At 46.3% G+C, this 18,739-nt stretch overlaps 1 protein-coding gene across 1 annotated transcript; it reads left to right on the plus strand.

Annotated features, from left to right (window-relative positions):
• Positions 1–423: 423 nt before the first annotated feature.
• On the plus strand, positions 424–18,325 carry LOC121271177. Its single transcript, XM_041176940.1, has 6 exons — positions 424–614; positions 5,664–5,753; positions 11,290–11,409; positions 13,953–14,158; positions 16,028–16,195; positions 18,164–18,325. Exons 1-6 carry the CDS (start codon positions 584–586, stop codon positions 18,323–18,325), a joined length of 777 nt encoding a protein of 258 aa, XP_041032874.1. The 5' UTR covers positions 424–583.
• The last annotated feature ends 414 nt before the right edge of the window (positions 18,326–18,739 follow it).

Here is an 18,739-nt window from a genome sequence, read left to right on the forward strand (position 1 = left end):
TGACCTCTGGAGGCTGACCATTAGGGAGGACATTGCAGACGAGCAGGAACAAAAAGTTCAGCTGGCCGAGAATGGGGCCCGGAAAAAACAGAGGCCGGTGAATCATGCGCTGTCTCAGCCCACTGTCTTCCTCCACAGGAAGTGCAGCAGAGACTGTCATGAAGTGAGGTTCCTGAGCCACACCTGGCGATGCTCAACATAGATCTGATGACCGCAGTGCAAATGAGATAAAAGGTTATCACTATTAATTCGGTGAAGACAGTCTCTTTATGGTTTCAAAGAAAAATTACTGGCGTCATAAACTGTGCCTCGTCAATCATAATTCACCACAAATGATGATCTTAACCTGAGCACGTCACCACCACACACGCCCACTTGGTAGTTCACTTCACTTACTAGTTGGACAGCTTGGTGGTTGGTTCCACTTCCTAAGGCAGAGTAAAGCATCAGAGCTGGGGGGTAAGGAGGGTAAGAACATTTCGTTGTGAACAGTGGTTTCAAGTTCAGCGCATGACCATCGAGTTTGAGACAAGAGTGTTACTGCTCTCTACATGTTTGATCGTTATAAAGGAGTTTTGTTTCCATGGCACTGAATCAATCATCTTTCTTGCTGGGTAAGTTTGACAATCACACCATGCATTAGGTACAAAGCCAGGTTGTGATAGTCATTGCTTGGTCTATCTCTCCAACCTCTTTCTTTCTCCTTCTGTCCCTCTTATCCTTATCTCTTTATGAATTATCATTCCATTGATTTCTCTCACCCATTTCTACTAATTCTTGAAGTTTTAACTACTGCAGTGGTTGCAAACGTGAGACTCGAAGAAAAATCTGTAATTCTGTTTTGATCTTTTCTTGCCAGCACTCGTACCTCTGAGTAGAGGCCTCTGTTTGGACATCATTATTGGGGATTGCTCTATTGGTTGGCAGTGCAAAGCATTGGGGTGATTTTCATGGGATTCCCCAGCTTGCTGAGCAGATGGCATGTTTTCCCCATGGATTTTTCTGTAAGTCTTGGCAGTCACTTTATTGCAAAATGGATAGACCACAAGATCTGGCTGGTGGAGGAGCAGGAGCGGGGTGGGGGGGGTGGGGAAGGAGAAAACAAAGACAGGATCAAGGGAAACAAAGTGTGGTAGAAATAACAAAGGGATAAAAGGAACAGATGAAGATGAAGCTGATTGGAATGGACTAAAGAAGGGGTTGGCAAAGCGATAGAAAGCGATGCGGGAAAGAGCACAGAGGAAAGGTGGTGGAGAGGGGAGGGTCGTTGAGAAAGAGCAGAAAGGAGCAGCGAGAAGAGGTCTCATGTCATAAAGAGCAGATTGAGGAAAAGGGAAAACTGTAGCAATGAGACTGTCACGACAGCCGACATCATGTCAGAGCGAGAGCGATTACAACCTACACCTAACCACGGACATATTGAACTGTTTAATGAGAACCTGTTTTTTTTATATATAAAAAAACAAGAAAAGCTACTGTCAAAAGATGGCCTATGCTACAAAGGGAACCTTCTGGAAAATTCCTATGTGGGTTATGCTGACAGACCTCACCTGAGGGGGCGTAGAATGTTGCCCCCAAAGAGGAGTCAGGGCCTACTTCAAACAGAGACACTTGAAATTGGAAGGTGTATAAAGTGCAAAGGGCTGGACTTCGGTTTTCCGGGAAGACAATGAAAACTGCCCCTCTCCCACCCACCCCCCACCAACCCCCTCCCCCACCCACCCCCCACCCCACCCCCACCCCCGAGCCAGCTACATTCCCATCAGACACCCAAAATTCATCTCCTGTTGAGTTATATCTCAGAATGTGTCAAAGCGTTTCTGGGATGAAAGCAAAATTAACTTTGGATGTGAGACATCCTATTTCCCTCTCCAGAATACATAGAGAATTGAGTTTAAAATTGGCTCTGAAACCAGTGATGGGCAGAGCAGAAGAACAATGACAAAGAAGCAAGGAAAACACCCCACTATCTGTCTGTCTGTCTGTCTCTCTCGCTCTCTCTGTCTCTCTTTCTCTGTCTGTCTGTCTCTCTGTCTGTCTCTCTCTCTTTCTGTCTCTCTCTCTCTCTGCTTCTCTGTCTCTCTGTCTCTCTCTCTCTGTCTCTCTCTCTCTCTCTCTCTCTGTCTCTCTGTCTCTGTCCCTGTCTCTCTCTCTCCACCTCTTGCACTGTCTCGCTGGAGACCGGTGTTTCACTAGAGAGAAGCCAACAACAGGAAAAAGAGGACAGTCACTCCTGCAGGCACAGGCAGGTCATCTCTCCCTCTGAGAAAAAGCCAACAAGTGTCTCCAACAAACCGCAAAACTGTCAAAGCCAGCTTCAGAGTTCCACTGAAATCACCTAACAGCAGCAACATAGCACCAGGTACCCCTGACAGACCAACCTAGGGCTTATTCATGTATTCTTTTTCACTTTTATTTGGAGTCTTAACTTTTCCTTATTAGTCTGTTTGAATGTATATTGTGTATTTTATTATTTTCTCTTGGCTTTCGGTGACTAATAAACTTTCTCTTTCTTTGACTCAAGAAAACCCCCTGGTTTGATTGGCTCCTTGTTAAAAAGTTAATACATTTGGACTGGGAAAGGTATTCATGGGGGAGGGGGTGGAGGTGGGGGTGGGGGGGGGTGGTGTGGGGGTGGAGGTGGGGCTGGGGGTGGGGGTGGGAGTGGAGGTGGGGGTAGGTGTGGAGGTGTGGGTGGGGTGGAGATGGGGGTGGGGGTGGAGGTAGGGGGGGTGCGTGTGGGGGTGGAGGCTGGGGTGGGGGTGGAGGTGTGGGTGGAGGTGGGGGTGGGGCGGTGCGGAATTTTAAACAAACCTTTAATGTGACCAACTGAGGGGTTTGCAAAGCGATAGGATATGGCTCCTCACCCTGTTGTAACAGAGACACAGATGGATTACCAGAGGAGGTCTTCCAGTTTGATATATCAAATTGTGGCACTAGATTAGAAAATTGCACTAGAAAATAGCAGGAAAAGTGTAGCAAGTTTCAATTTTCCTCAACATGAATTTGGGCGATATTAATGAATATTAATGGAAGCGTGAAATCCCAGGAAGTAGCATGTGACTTATAGGAGCAGGGAGAAGGGGCAAGAGCATTTTTATATTTCCATCCGCTAATGGTGCCCAGTTTAATCTCCCCAAACAACGATTGATCTGACTCGCCTGACAGACATGCATAGGCATGAGTTCCCAACCTTGTGTCCAAAGTTGAGGCTTTGAGCAATTCAGCGCAAGCGACCGCATTGGAGCCCCAGGACCTCCTTTTCTATATTTTAATTCCGTTGTAAAGAGCACGTGAGGTGAAAATAGCCCAACATCAGTTTCAGAAGCAATGGTTATCCCGATATTTTTCCTGGTCTTTTCACGGGATGTGGGCACTCCCAGCAAGGCCAGTGGTTGCCCATCCCTAGCTGCCCTTGAAGCCATTGAGCAGCTTGCTGGGCCATTTCAGAGGGCAGCTAAGAGTCAGCCACATTCCTGTGGGGTTCTGGAGTCACGTGTAGGCAGACTTCCCTCCCTCAAGGGCAGTAGTGAACCTGTTTTTTTTTTACAGCGATCCAGGAGTTTCATTTCTTTTACTCCGGGTTCATTCAATTAACTGCATTTAAATTCCCGGCCTGTCGTGGCGGGATTTGAACTCAGGCCTCTGCGTTATTAGCTCGGTAAGATAACTAACATGCTACCGTACCGAGGAGCTGTTCAACACGTCCAAGGGTAGAATTTTCCGTTTGGCATGGGGGCACGCGCCCTACATGCTCAAGCATGAAATAGCGCCCAATGATGTCGGGCGAGTGTCCCGCTGCCATTGTGCACGTGCGTTATAATTCATTCAGCAGGCGTGTGCGATAGTCGGCAGTGCGCCCGCCGACAATTAAGAGGCCTATTAAAGCCATTAAAGTAGCAATTTTTGGCGAATCGTAGCTGCCCGTCCAACGACACGGTTTTTTTGAGGAAGCCTTATCCAAGGGCGGGATGAAGTTCCCGTGATTAATTAAGAGAAAGGTTGAAACACTTTGAAAAGATTTTCGTCATCCGTATGTTGAGGTGTCTCGTTCTGACGCATGGGCTTTTTTTCCCCCCCATTTTACATCCTGTCAGCTCCCTAAGGCAGCTCTCTGCCCTCAGGGAGCTGTCCTTCTGTTCTCCCCCCCCAACCCCCCTCACCACCAGCAGGCCTGTGCTGACCTCAACGCTCACCCTCCTCCCTCCCCTCCCATCCCAGGCAGTGCCTTTCATGCCAGCCGGCCGTCAATTGACCAGCCAGCGTGAAATCGCGGCTGGGGGCCGATCGTGGTCAGCGGTCCATTCCCCGGACGCTCTTGGGCCTGAGAATTCTACCCCAACTGCTGGTGAGCAAAAGATACAGAAGCAGACTTGGATTGGTTAAGAGAAATACTGGGAGATTCAGACGGCAAAGGGGGAAAAATTGGTGCCAGATTAGAAAATTGCCAATTACCAAAAATGAGCAGGGTGCTCACAATGTGCATCTAAGCCGCACCCCTTCCTGTTGAAGCAGGCAGCTTACGAACTTTGTGTTTCCTGATCATTTACTTTATTGCAGAGTGTGTGTTGCCAGCACTAAATGTGCTGTTGAAAATGAACAGCATATCCAGCTTGGTGATTGAGTAGGGGACCCGAGGCAAGCAAGGCTGGCGTAAGTTTGACCTGCTGCGGAGAGAGAATCAGTGTTAATGTTTGGAGGCCAATATGACTTTTCTTCCGAACTTTTTTTCCCATCAATTTCCATTCTTATTTCTGATCGGCAGGATTTAACTTTCATTATATAAGTTTAGGCTACCTGTAATAAAAGCCAAGCTACAACCTTGAAGGGGAGGCATATTTTGGCTGGAATAGTTGCTTCTTTTCATTCTAAGAGTGAATTTTGTAGTATAAAGGGTTAAGAGAATGGATATGCTATTCTATGAGGTAAGTGATGACGCAGCACTGACATCAGGCAGCCGTGTGCTCGATACACTAGGCAGAAGACAGCCAGCCCTGAGGGGAGATGTGCCTTTCCTGTAATCCACTATGTACATACTGTAAATAAACTAGTGGTGCTGTGCACAAGGGCTTCCAGCCTCTGTTGGCCGGCAGCTCACAGTAGGTGAGACCTCTGCCCCCGGGGTCTTGATTCCAGGCGAAGGCCCACTGGTGGCCTGGCCAGTGCCTGATCGACTTACGGGTCTTCCAGAAAGGGCGTCTCTCGTCGGCTCTCTGGACCGACAGGCGAGGTGCCCCAAGAAGGTTCTAAAGTTCGGATTAAAAACCTATCGAAGGAGGAAGATTAAGGAGTCTTCCAATTCTGTTAACTGAGTGTGAGCAGGAGAAGGCACGAAAGTTCTCAATTTCTGCACAGTGAGAGGTAGGCAAGGCTCGGGGTCACAGCACCGTCTACAGTTTAGCACAACAATGAACTTGCAAGCGTGTGCATTGAGTGCACACAATGCGCATGCGGGACAATAGAGGAAGTCACAATGTTGCAGTATTTTAGGACTTCCTATAGTTGGATGGAGTAGAGGGAACTCAATTTCCCATCTGAGATGGGAATAATTAATGCTAACATCTGGCGCCCAACTTGCTTCTCTGCAACCCCCATTATAAAGTTACACTTTACTAAACGACCACTCAAATGTCAAACCCTAAGCCTTCTTCCTTCTCTTTCAGTGCTGTTTCTCTGTAAAGTTGGAGCTCAATGTACAGCTTCTGTTGTGGCCTGCGAGTCTGGATATGAAGAAGGTGTTGGACGAAGTGAAGGTAATGCATATAACCCACAGATTTTGGAAAAAAAAAAGACTCTTTAATATTCCTTCCTTATAAATATGGGCCCTAGAGGGTTAAGGTCTATGGGCGGGTTACATAAACCTGGCTAGCATTCGCTGGAGTTTAGAACATTGAGGTGTGACCTAATTGAAATGTTTCAAAATGTTGCAGTGGATTCAGAGCAACCATTTCAAAAACAAGGGACGGAACCTTAAAATTAGAGAGAGGCCGTTTCGGAGTTAAATCAGGGAGCATGATTTCACGCAGCAGGTAGTAGAAACCTGGAACTGTCTCCCCCCCCCAATGGGCTGTAAATGCTGAGGGACAATTGCAGCTTTCAAGGCTAAAATAGAATCTTGGTGGGTAAGGGTATGAGGGGATGTGGAGCCAAAGTGGGCAAATGGAGTTCAGACATGGATCAGCCAAGATAGAATGGCGGAGCTGGCTCAAGATGTCTTCCTCCTGTTCCTATGAGGAGCAGGTTCGTGAACTAATCCTGGGCAGCAAATTGAAAACTTCCAATTGGGACCGATTCAAGATGTCTTGGCATAGGTGACATAGATACAGAGACTGGAGTATAATATGAAGAATTCAGGATTGAGATAATGGGTCACCCTTACCTCTGAGGCAGAAGGTCCTGGGTTCAAGTCCCATTCTTGGACGTGAGCACAAAATCAAGACTGACACTCCAGTGCAGTACTGAGGGAGTGCCTTGCTGTCAGAGGAACATAGGACTTGGGAGCAGTAGGCCATTCAGCCCTTCAAGCCTGCCCTACCGTTCAGTAAGATCCTGGCAGATCTGGTTGTGGTCTCAAGGCAGGTGGCCTTTTTTAGATGAGATGTCACATCAAGGGTCCTTCTGCTCTGACAGGTGCTGCTACTTCGAAGGAGAGCATGGGGGTTCTCCCCACTGTCCTGGCCAATGTTTATCCCTCAGTCAACATCATAAAAAACAGATGACCTGGTCTTTATCGTGGGAGCTTTTTGTGCATACCTTGGCTGCCACAGTCCCTGCATTACCATAGTGAATGCACTTCAAAAGTACCTCATTGGCTGGACAGCAGAAGGGACGCCCTGTGGCTCAGAAGGTGCTATATAAATGCAAGTCTGCCTTTCTTTCAAGTTAGTAGATGCTGTGTATTGTCAGAATGAAACACTAAAAGAGAGACCTACCATAGGACTGAGGTGGGGGGTGGGGGGGTGGTGGGGGTGGGGGGGGGGGGGGCTGGTTGTGGGGTGGGGGGGGCGCGGTGGGGGGGGTGTGAAATGGAATAGATTTTTTTTGAATCATTCCAATAAATAATGTTACTGTACTGCAAAAGGCAGCTTTATATATATATTAAAAGGTGGAACTCAATTTTACTTTAGGAATTTCTAGACACACCGTATTTCAATGCCTAACAATAACAAAGGAAGAAAGAACTTGTATTCGGATAGCACCTTTCAAAATCTCAGGATGTCCCAAAGTGCATCACAGCCAATTAAACCCTTTGGAAGTGTTGTTGCTGTTGCATTGTGGGAAATGGGGCAGCCATCTTGCACATGGCAAGCGTCCACATTTAGCAATGTGACAATGGCCAGATAATCTCTTTGAGAGATGTTGCCTCAGGAATAAATATTAGCCAGGACACCGGGCATACAGGGCATCCATTCATGCATAAGATCGCACCTCTGACAGTGCAGCACCTTCTTGGTACCTTGCTACAGTGAGACACAAGCCTCAATATTAATCCTCCCATGACAGGCAGGAAGAGGGTCAGGGGAGTAGGGGACGAAAATGAAAATAAAAGCAGGGAATGCTTCCCTAACCCATTGTCATTTTGAAGGTGGAGCGTTTCATGGAGCGGCACTTTATTAACATATTTAAATTTGAACCCTTCAGTGTAGTTTGGACCCCATTGTAGCAGGAACTGTTGCTGTGCTTATTTTATGGGGGATGGGAATCCAGGCAGTGAAGGTGAAACAGGAGCTGCCGACTCCACAGGTAAATGCCTTTTACAGCACTCCTTGTGGATCAAGAGGAGCAGGAGCGCTCCTTTCATGGGTCCCTCTGGGAAGCCTTCTCCCTGCCCCACCCCACCTCCACCAATCTCTCTCTCCCTCCACTCGCTGTGATTTTTGAACTCCCCCCCTCCACCCCTGATAACCTTTCCCCCTGCAGCAAACCACAGCCCATCCCAACCTGCACCCCCAACCCCCACCCCTCACCACCCCACACAAGATCCAATTTCTAGCCTTACACCTGTCAGTTGTGGGGAGGCAGTGGCATAGTGGCATTGCTGCTGGCTTAGCGTAATGCTCTGGGGACCTGGGTTCCAATCCCCCGTTTCCCAGAAATCTCTGTTCAGCTGGAATAAGGAACTTGAAAAGTCCGGCCTACATTTCAAAAGTACATAACTGGCTGTAAAGCACTTGTAGTCCCCTATGATTGTATAAGGTGTTATGTAAATGCAAGACTTCCCTTATGATGTCTATTTAATCCTGAAATTTTAGACGTTTGGTGAGGGCTTCCTTTTTGTTTTGGAAATAAGAATATGGACCTTATTCTTGGGTCACTCCCTCATACAAGTCTTCCTCGGCCTGGTCACCACACATTTACAGCAGGGTCCCTTTAACGACATCGAGCCACCGTTGGTGGTGCTTCCAGGATATCCATCTTACTGGAGGGCCTTGACTAATTTGGGGTGGGTCCTTCGTCTTGTCCAGACGATTGTCAGCTTTTTCAGGCCAAAGGTTTCTAAGATCCTTTTCGGCAAAGAACCTATGCTGTACTAGCTGTGTTTCTAATGGTAATCCATCATTTTCTGGGCGCTCCCTTTTCCCCAGTGCAGCCTGAACAGGCCTGCATCTTGCTGGAGAGATACTGTTGTGTTCAGATTTCTGATGGGTGAAGATAGGAACAGAAAAATGGGATGAGCCCATTCAGCCCCTTAGGCTTTTACCACCATTCAGTTAAATCATGACAGATATTGTATGTCACCTCCATCTCCCTGCCTTGGCTCCGTAACCTTTAGTACCTCTGCTTAGCAGAATTCTATCTGAAAATGGGTACCAATTTCTGGGCCAAGTATTCCAGCAGAGAATTCAGTTCCATGTATTTGAAAGCTATGTTACAATGAAGATACTTTGACAAAGTTATTTGTGCAATGAAAATGATAAGTGCTTGCAAATAGATGTCATTTAAGAACATTTCTGTCAGACTGAGTAACCCTTATCATCCGTTATTCCAAATAGTTATCAAAGGATCATATTCTCTGGTGTTTCTTTTATAATTTGATATGTCTGCCATCTGATTTAAAATATGTTCTTTTATAAAGAGTTGTCCATGTAGAATGAGCTCCCATGTTAAATGGGTCCCCCCGGGAGAGGCAGGAAGGTTGACTACAGTCGGCTCAGGTACTGGCCGATCGACCAGATAAAAGAAACATGGGAACACTCCAGCTGGTCAAACTGTGGTCCTTTATCTAGTTTCTGGACAAGCCCCATTTTGTAAACAACATTTATCAAATGTCAATGACCAAAGCAGTGGTTATGGAATTTGTTGCAGCGATTTCCAGCCATTGATTCCTAGGGGCTGCTTGCACTTTTCCAAAAACATCCAGGTGCAGTTGTTGCCAAGGTTTTGTTGGTCGTGGGGTTGGTGCGGGACATGGTTTAACAGATTTTTCACTGAGTTTACATGCTACGCAGTTCCTAATAAACTCTTCTACTTGACGATCTGTTGCTGGCCCCCAGACTGCTTCACGGGATTGTTGTTTCATTTTAACAAACACCCAAATGTCCTTCATGGACTAGATTCAATGCACGTTGCTGTAGCACTGTTGGGCTAACTGCTTGAGTTCTGTGTGTGATACAAATGTGAGTCTGTTGTGTACTCTGTAGTGTGGGATCAGTTCTCCCTCTATTTCACAAGGCCACTCAGTTTTTGGGTACTGGCTTATTTTCTGCAGTACGTTGTCTGTCGCTGATTCTATCTTCAACTCCTCTCGCGTAATAAGATTCACAGTTGTGTGTGAAACTACTGTGACCATGTGGTCTTTGATGTCACAAGTCGCTTTGCTATCTCTAATCCTGCCTGCAATACTATAATGGTCAAACACAATCGTCGTCAAGTAATTTGAGCGTCCGCTCAAAGCCTGACAAGTCTGAAGAAGCGATCTTCTGGAATGCGCGAGGTGTTGACCTTCATCCAAAGGGCATTCTGCAGGACCGAAATTCTCAGGAAGAGACTTCCCCATATGTTGAACCAATGAAGTTATCTTCTTCAACGAGCTGCACATCTTTAGGTTCCTCTTTAGGTAGTAGTTACATTTTTTCCCTTGAGCTGGGCAGCCTGTGGGAAACCGATGGGTACCTCCACAATTTGGGAGCATTTCTGAGGGTACTTGACCGTGACTGGCCCCATGACACCTTTGGCAGAATGTATACTGTTTAACTATCATACTTTTCTTTGGTGTGAAGGATGTGTCAAAAGCTCTTACGTCAATGTGTCCTATGTAAGCTGCTTGGATAGTCACTGGCTTTCTGCTCCAAGACAATGTACGGGTAATACCTTCTTGTGGGCCACTGCTACATGTGGACTGTCTATTCCTGTAGTGACCAAGTAGGCTTTGAACTGTGAAATCCATTAATCCCAATGGTATGGGTGGATCTCCTGGTGAAGAAATGAAAGTTGCCGGAGTTGGTAAATTTAAGCTATTTTCCACCTCTTCACTAGTTGCTGTGTTTTGTACCTCAGAGATATGTAGAGATGACACCAGCTTTTATGTCTAAACAGAAGTTTTATTAACAATACTTTTGACTTGCCTGGTCACATGCTTATGGCTTCTTGCTTTCAGTTTTGTTCCTGTTTCTCTCTGTAACCACACTCAGGCTTGACTAATGGTACAGAGAAGAGTCAACTGATACACACTATAAAGAGCTGAACAATTCAATACTACAGCTAGTGTAGAGCTTCTTGAGTGATGCTGGAGTTGCACTTATTCAGGCAAGCGGAGAGTTACACTCTTAACTTGTGCCCTGTAGATGGTGGATAGGCTTGTAAATGCAGTAAATACCAGACAAGGGTCAGTCACGGCTCAGTAGGTAGCCCTCTTAGCTGGGTTCAAGTGTCACTCCAGCACTAGATATATTTTGACTGACCTCCCAGTGCTGCACTGTCAGAGGTTCTGCCTTTTGAATGAGACGTTAAACCGAGGCCTCATCTATCCTTTCAAGGGGATATCAGAAAAAGGCCCTGGCACTATTGGAAAAAGAGCATGAGGCCTCCCATGGTGCTCTGACCAATTTTTTCCTTTTCCCAACATCACGAGAGAAACTCGATCTGGCCATTAGCGCAATGATATTTGTGGGACCTCTTATAGCACAATGCTCCCTCAATAATGCACTGGAGTTGGAAGACGAGATCTCAAGCCAATAACCTTCTGAATCGTAGGTAAGGTTTGTTACCAGTGAGCTGTGGCGGATACCATTAAAGTATATACAAACTCTCCAGCAGAATTTAAGTAAGGTTCATCTCTTGTATTTTCAGAACTTCAAATACAACATTCTAGATGGGAAGTTGTCAGCATTAACTTCGAACCAGTAAGATCACCTGCTCTGGACAACACCATGACAGTCAATTCAGCTGCAATTACAGGGATAGCATCTGGTATGGTATTGCTGCTTCACTGAATGACCCACATGTACCTGATGAAATAAAAAGTATTAGATGCAATTCATCATTTTCATTCTGAGACTGATAGGTTTTTGCCGGATGTGTGTATAAAAGGTTATAGAGCCATGGCAGGTCGATGGAGTTCAGGTACAGATTGTCCATGATAGCATTGGGTAGTGGAACAGCCTGTGTGGCCCACCCTGGTTCCAATGATTAACAGCAAGGTCACACCGTTATATGTAATCTTCCCTTGACATTCAGCGCAATTACCATCACTGAATCGCCCTCTATCCACGCGCTAGGGGCTACCATGGGCCACAAACTCAACTGGACTAGCCATGTAAATACTGTGGCCACAAGAGCAGGTCAGGAGCTGGGAGTTCTGCGGAGAGTAACTCACCTCCTGACTCCCCAAAGCCTGTCCACCATCTACAAGGCACAAGTCAGGAGTGGGATGGAATACTCCCCACTTGCCTGGATGAGTGCAGCTCTAACAGTGATCAAGAAGCTCGACACCATCCAGGACAAAGCAGCCCGCTTGACTGACACTCCATCCACCACCTTCAACATTCACTTCCTCCACCACTGATCCACAATGGCAGTAGTGTGTACCATCTAGAAGATGCACTGCAGAAACTCACCAAGGCACCTTTTGACAGCACCATCCAAACCGACGACCATTACCATTTAGAAGGACAAGGGCAGCAGATAGATGGGAATGCCACCATGTGGACATTCCCCTCCAAGCCACTTACCATCCTGACTTGGAAATATATCACCTTCCTTCACTGTCACTGGGTCAAAACCCTGGAAGTCCCTCCCTAACAGCACTGTGGGTGTACCTACACCACATGGACTGCAGCGGCTCAAGAAGGCAGCTCACCACCGCCTCCTCAAGGTCAATTAGGGATGGACAATAAATGCTGACCTAGCTAGCAATGCCCTCACACCCATGAATGAATAAAAAAATATAAACTATATTGATAAATGACTTTGATAATAAGTTTGCCGATGACGTTAGATGAGTGGTGTTTTAAATAGCGGAGACAGGGGCAAAGGGGCATTGATATATTAAGTTAGTGGGCAAAATTTTGGCAGATGAGGGTGACTGTCAAAAAGTGTGTGGCCATCCTCTTTGAACCTGTGGAAGATAGATCAGTGTACTTCCTAAATGGCAAGAAGTTAGACACCGTGGATGAGTAGAAAGACTTAGGCACCAGGTGCAAAAAGTATTAAAAGCTAGTGGACAGGTGCAAAAAGTAAATAAAAAATCGAATGAAACATTGTGCAGTTTTTCGCAAAAAGGCTGGAAGTTATGTCATGCACAGAGTTATGTTGAGAACTCCATTTAGAGAACTGCATTCAGTTCTTGGCATCATATCTCAGGAAGTCCACACTTGAAGGGGGTACATATTCCCTAGATTGTGGCTGCAACTAAACAAAAATGACCCCATGATGATGACAGGTTGCACAGACTGGCTTGTATTCCCTGCAAAGTAGGTGGAACATAGACGGCTGAGTTTGCAAATCAATTACAAAGCTAAGGGGAACTCAGTTGTAGCCTAGGTGGTTCTTCTTCTGTCTTCCCAGTGGCATCCACTAGCAGTTTGGCGCCATATCTGGGAATTCCCTGGGAATTTCACTACAAAGCTCCCCACTAGGTTGGGCAGTCCCTATGCCTGCTGAGAGCAAGTGCGGGTGCCCTTTTCAGCTTCAAGTCCCACACTCTGGGTCAATTCAATTCAGGCCCTGCCAATGTTAGTGCACCTTCAAAAAGTCTTCCAGATTTTGGAATTCAGCTGACTGAAGGTTGCCAGGTATTGTCGCGATAGTGTATCTTCAAGATGAAGCAAAGTTGCAGGGCTGGATAGTTTGATCTGAATCACAAAAAAATACAATCCCTATTTTAAACTCATATGTTCTGCCTTTTAGATAGTAGTGTATTGCTATTGTGAATTCCCGTGTCCACATTTATAATGGCAACCCCCTATGTAAACTTGTCACACTGTAATTACACCCTCCCACCAGCGATGGTGCTGCATCATTCCCACTGAAGATAGGGGGAACATTATAATTACAGCATGTTTTTATGAAAAGTTTCAGTCATAAACATGAACATGGGAGTGTTTGATGGAAAGAGTTAACAGAGTATACACATAGTAAAGGTTTTTAATGTTCAATTAAAAAGTAATAATTCTCAAAATTAATTGATCTTCTGTGCGATGCACACAGGGGGAAAATGAATGTTGTTTCCACTTAGAAGGAATGAAAGGATAAATGGACTATAATCCCCATTTTAAACTCATGCAATCTCCTCTTATTTTTATATAATAGCTTGACCAGAATTTATAGTTTGGGAAACAGATATAAAGTTGGTTTCAGTAGAGGAAAACTAGCAGAAGCAAACCTGAAGCAGCACCGTCTGACCAGTGAATGTTTTTCATTTTATTTAGCCTTTGTTATGTCAACGCAAGAAATGCGGGTTGCTGACGTTAGGTGTTATTAAGGAATTAAAATGATAATCTTCTGTTCAGCAGAAAGGGCTAAGAATAAAACAAAGCCTTGCATGGCCTTGGATGCTTACAAAAACATGGAACTTACTTTGTCGGAGAGCTTGATAGAGATTGTGGATAAAGACCAAAGAGATAAGGCCTTGAAATTAGAAGTATTCACCATGGCGATGAACGACACTTGGACAGACTCTCCTACCTATGTCAGCACGCTCACCTTCAAACACAGTGAGGTTTGAGAGACCCCATTTTATAATATCCCGCTGGTGTATTTCCCTGTTAGTATTTGATATAGCCTTTATATTTTGCAGTTAAATCCAAATATTCTCCTGCCTTTCTCCTCTTCATTTAAGTTGATCTTAAAACCTACTATTTTGACCAAGTTTTTGTCCCAGTACGTTCTCAATTGGCAATGTGTCTTTCCACCACGGAATTAATTGGGATAGCAGTGGGAAGGCAGCAGGGACCCCACCCAGCACCCTCCTGCCGGATTAAAGGTACGCCCCACCCCCCCACCCCCACCCCAACCCTGGACCTCCATTCAAGCCATGACAGAGAGCATGAAATTCCACCCCCATTTTTGGATGCCTCCCAAGCAAAGGTGTTTACTCTAAAGCCAGGAATTGTCATGGGCGGGACGGAAAATTTGACTTCGGGCGGGAATTTCCAGCTCCATGGCGGATCTCCTTCAGATTCAGCTATCTCCTTCAGAACTCTGGGGTGTAATCCATCTGGTCCAGCTGATTTATCCACCTTCAGACCTTTCAGTTTTCCTAGCACCTTCTCCTTGGTAATGGCCACCATACTCACCTCTGCCCCCCCACTCTCTTGAACTTTGGGGATGTCACTCGTGTCTTCCACCGTGAAGACTGAGGCAAAGTACCTATTCAGTTCCTCCGCCATTTCTTTGTTCCCCACTACTACTTCTCCAGCGTCATTTTCCAGCAGCCCAATGTCCACTTTTGCCTCTCTCTTACCCTTTATTTATCTAAAAAAAACTCTTGCAATCTTCTTTTATATTACTGGCTAGTTTACCCTCATATTTAATCTTCTCCCTCCTTATTTCTTTTTTAGTTGTCCTCTGTTGGTCTTTGTAGGCTTCCCAATCCCCTGGTTTCCCACTGCTCTTCGTTGCATTGTATGCTTTCTCTTTAGCTTTTATGCTGTCTCTGATTTCTCTTGTCAGCCATGGTTGCCTCGTCCTCCCTTTAGTATGCTTCTTCTTCCGAGGAATGAATTTTTGCTGTGTCTCCCAAATTACTCCCAGAAACTCGTGCCATTGCTGTTCCACTGTCTTTCCTGCTAGGCTCATCTCCCAGTCAATTCTGGCCAGCTCCTCCCTCATGCCTCTGTAGTTGCCTTTATTCAACTGTAATACCGGTACCTCTGATTCCAGCTTTTTCCCCTCAAATTGCAGGGTAAATTCTATCATATTATGGTCACTTCCTCCTAAGGGTTCCTTCACCTTAAGCTCCCTTAGCAAATCTGCCTCTTTACACATCACTAAATCTAAAATTGTCTGTTCCCTAGTGGGCTCCACCACAAGCTGCTCCAAAAAGCCATCTCGTAGTCATTCCACAAATTCCTCTTCTTGGGATCCACTACCAACCTGATTTTCCCAGTCTACCTGCATATTGAAACCCCCCATTATCACTGTAACCTTGTCTTTCTTACACGCCTTTTCTATCTCCTGGTGCATCTTGTGCCCCACATTCTGACTACTGTTCGGAGGCTTGTACATAACTCCCATTATGGTTTTTTTACCTTTGCGGTTCCTCAAATCTACCCACACAGATTCTAAATCATCTGACCCTATGTCGTTTCTTGCTATCGATTTAATTTCATTTCTTACTAACAAAGCAACCCCACCTCCTCTACCAACCTGCCTATCTTTTCGATAAGATGTATATCCTTGGATATTTAGCTCCCAGTCCTGATCCCCTTGCAGCCATGTCTCTGTGATGCCCACCACATCATACCTGCCAATTTCAATCTGCGCTGCAAGCTCATTTACCTTATTTCGTATACTGCGTGCATTCAGATACAACACCTTCAGTCCTGTATTTCTCGTCCCCTTTTTTTGTCATTTGTCTTTTCCGCAGACCGACGAAAACATGTTGATTGCAGCCTGTGTCTCCATGAATCACACAGTGAACGGAAGCATCGGCACTCCGAAACTCTGCGAGCTGGTGAAGCACAACAGAAGCCAGGCAGTGTGTGTGTGCAGAGGTTTCCCCCCCGGCAACTTCAATGTACTGATAGCACTCAAGGTACAAAATGTTCGGGATCATTCGCTGTGTAGACCAACAGGTTCTGGTCTGCTGAGGGAGGCAGGGTCGTATGTGCGGTTATGAAGGAGAAAGTGAAGAGAGATTGAGAAACTTAAAGTGACAGGCAAGGCTAAGAGAATGAGGAAACAGAGGCAGACGGATACCAAGGAGAGACACAGATAGGGAGAAAAAGCCAATGAAATGGATGAAAAGAGTGAATTGAGTAACATGAGGGCTTGGAGGTGTTATCATGAGGTTTAGATCATTATGATTTAAAATTAAACTTCATGTATTTTTACCACTGATCGCAATTTCTACAAAATTCATAACCATAATTCACCATGATATTAGCACAGGTGAGGTCCAATTTCCATCACCATTTTTGGGTGGGATCCAGGCGGTAACACAATACCACCCCAATCTTGCCAATGTTCAGGCCATCACCATTCTGGTGAAGCCCTTAAAATGGACGGCCCTAGTTGCCATCAACAACAGGCGTGAATCATGTTAACCCACGCAAATCAGGCGCCATTGTCTAAATCGGCCAATTACACATCACTGTAAATCCATTTCACAAAGTAATAAAAACCTTCTCATCGTCAAACAGGTTTTATTTTATTCAATAGGACCCTGGTGTATTTTCATGGTACCAATTGGCCCAGCATGTTTTACCAACTTGGCATTGTGTGACCCAACCTGTGGCCCTTCCACAGGTCACACTCCAAGCATCTCCGAGAAAGGAAAGACTTTTATATGTTTGGTTATCAGGTTCGCTTTGTCCTGTGAACGCTGGCTGTGCCCTTGATATTAACACATTAGTTGGTGCTTGAAACAATATAGGCAGAAAGACTGATTGACAGAATAAACACGGGTGGTTTATTGGAATTAAGAACAGAGCACGAACACCATGTGAATCACCTCCAGCTCTAGGCTTCCGAGTTACCCATGTAGCCCTCACTGTGTAGCGATTGGTCAATACAGTCACATGGTCAATTAGCTACATTCTCTTAAAGGGACTTTTTACCACAAAGACTAAAATATAAATGTGAGGGATTTGGATTAACGCTTCTGCCCCATTGAATGCGATGCACTTTCTGCCCTTCCGCTGGGATCTTTCCCTATCCTTAACCTGCTGCATGGGCCGGGATCTATGCTGGTACCACCTGGTCCTCTCCAAGCTGCACATGGACCATCTGGTAATGACATCCGAATGCGAAAACTAGTCAAGCCTCCGATTGGTTAATGTGGAACCATTTGCTGTGCCGAGGCAGCTTTATGGCCTATACCATGGGGCTTGCCATATCTACAATGCTGTAGGGCCCCATGTATAATGGTTCTAGATTGCCTACCCCAGCAAAATTCCTAACCATAACCTGATCCCCTATCTCCCACTCGTGGTGCGTACGGGGTTCTAGCAGCAGTCGGTTACTCCGATACTGTTTTCCCATGTTGCTAGCAGCCTGCCAGTGAACCTGTTTAAGGTGTTCAAACAGATTCCTGACCAAGCTGTCCCGGTTCACCTCTCTGAGCTGACCCTCCCTGAGCACCGGGGCTAGCACATGGGTGGGGGTCCCGCATAACCCTCCCAGTCATGAGTTCGTGTGGGGAACGCCCCGTGCTTTTTGACTGGCTGGCTCGGATCCCCATTTGCTGCAAGTTTAGGTAAATGGCTTACCAAGGCCCTAAGCTGTTGGGTGCCGTGGGGAACTACAAACTGGTTTTGGAGGGGTCCCTCATCCCCATTACCAGCGGGCAGGCCGAAGCTTTGTTGCCGGGGCGGGCACATTGGCCCCGGTCCCAGCCTCTCTTGCTGGGGGTTTTCCTCCTCAGCTTCTGCCCCTAATTCCACCCCCCCCCCCCCCGCCAGATTTCGCTAAAGCTTGGCGCTACGGGTGGTCGTAGGCTCTCCTGCTCCTCAACCGGGTAGTCCCTTGGCACTACCTGTGGTGTCTGAACCGTCCTTCCCAGGTTCCCTGTGAAGTTGACCTGGGCTGCACTAGGGCTTATGAGGCTCACAATGCCTTTTGCCATCCTCAGAGCAAGGTTCAGACTCTCTATCTGCTTCTGGCAGGGGCCATGGTCTGCATCCTCAAACCCCTGTGCGCTCACTATCTTATAGGCTGCCTGTAAGCCTTTTACTTTCTCCTCCTGCTCTCTTACTTGTCTTGCTAGGCGGGCATTCTTTTCCCACAACCCCAGCTCATTGTTCTTGGCCTTAGTGACCTGACACTGTCAATATTCCTGCTGGGTCTTATGCTCCCCCACTAACTGCACCCTTTCCTGGTTCAGAGCCTGCAATGCTAACAGTAACTTCTCCCCAGCTAGGGTCTTTGTTTGGACTTCCAGGGCTGAATCCTGAATCCCAGCTGCCTGGGCTTCAACGAGCCAGTCCGAAAGCTGGATCTGTGTCTTGAAGCACATCAGCCAGACGGCCTTTTCTATGGATTTTTTTTTATGATCCTTCCCTTCTGTCCATTTATCTGCAGCGTCTACCGGGTGCCCAGCCTTTAACAGAGTAGTGACCCATTTTGTTCCCATATTCAC

The sequence above is a fragment of the Carcharodon carcharias genome, chromosome 30 (genome assembly GCF_017639515.1).
Source record: "Carcharodon carcharias isolate sCarCar2 chromosome 30, sCarCar2.pri, whole genome shotgun sequence".
Taxonomy (NCBI): domain Eukaryota; kingdom Metazoa; phylum Chordata; class Chondrichthyes; order Lamniformes; family Lamnidae; genus Carcharodon; species Carcharodon carcharias.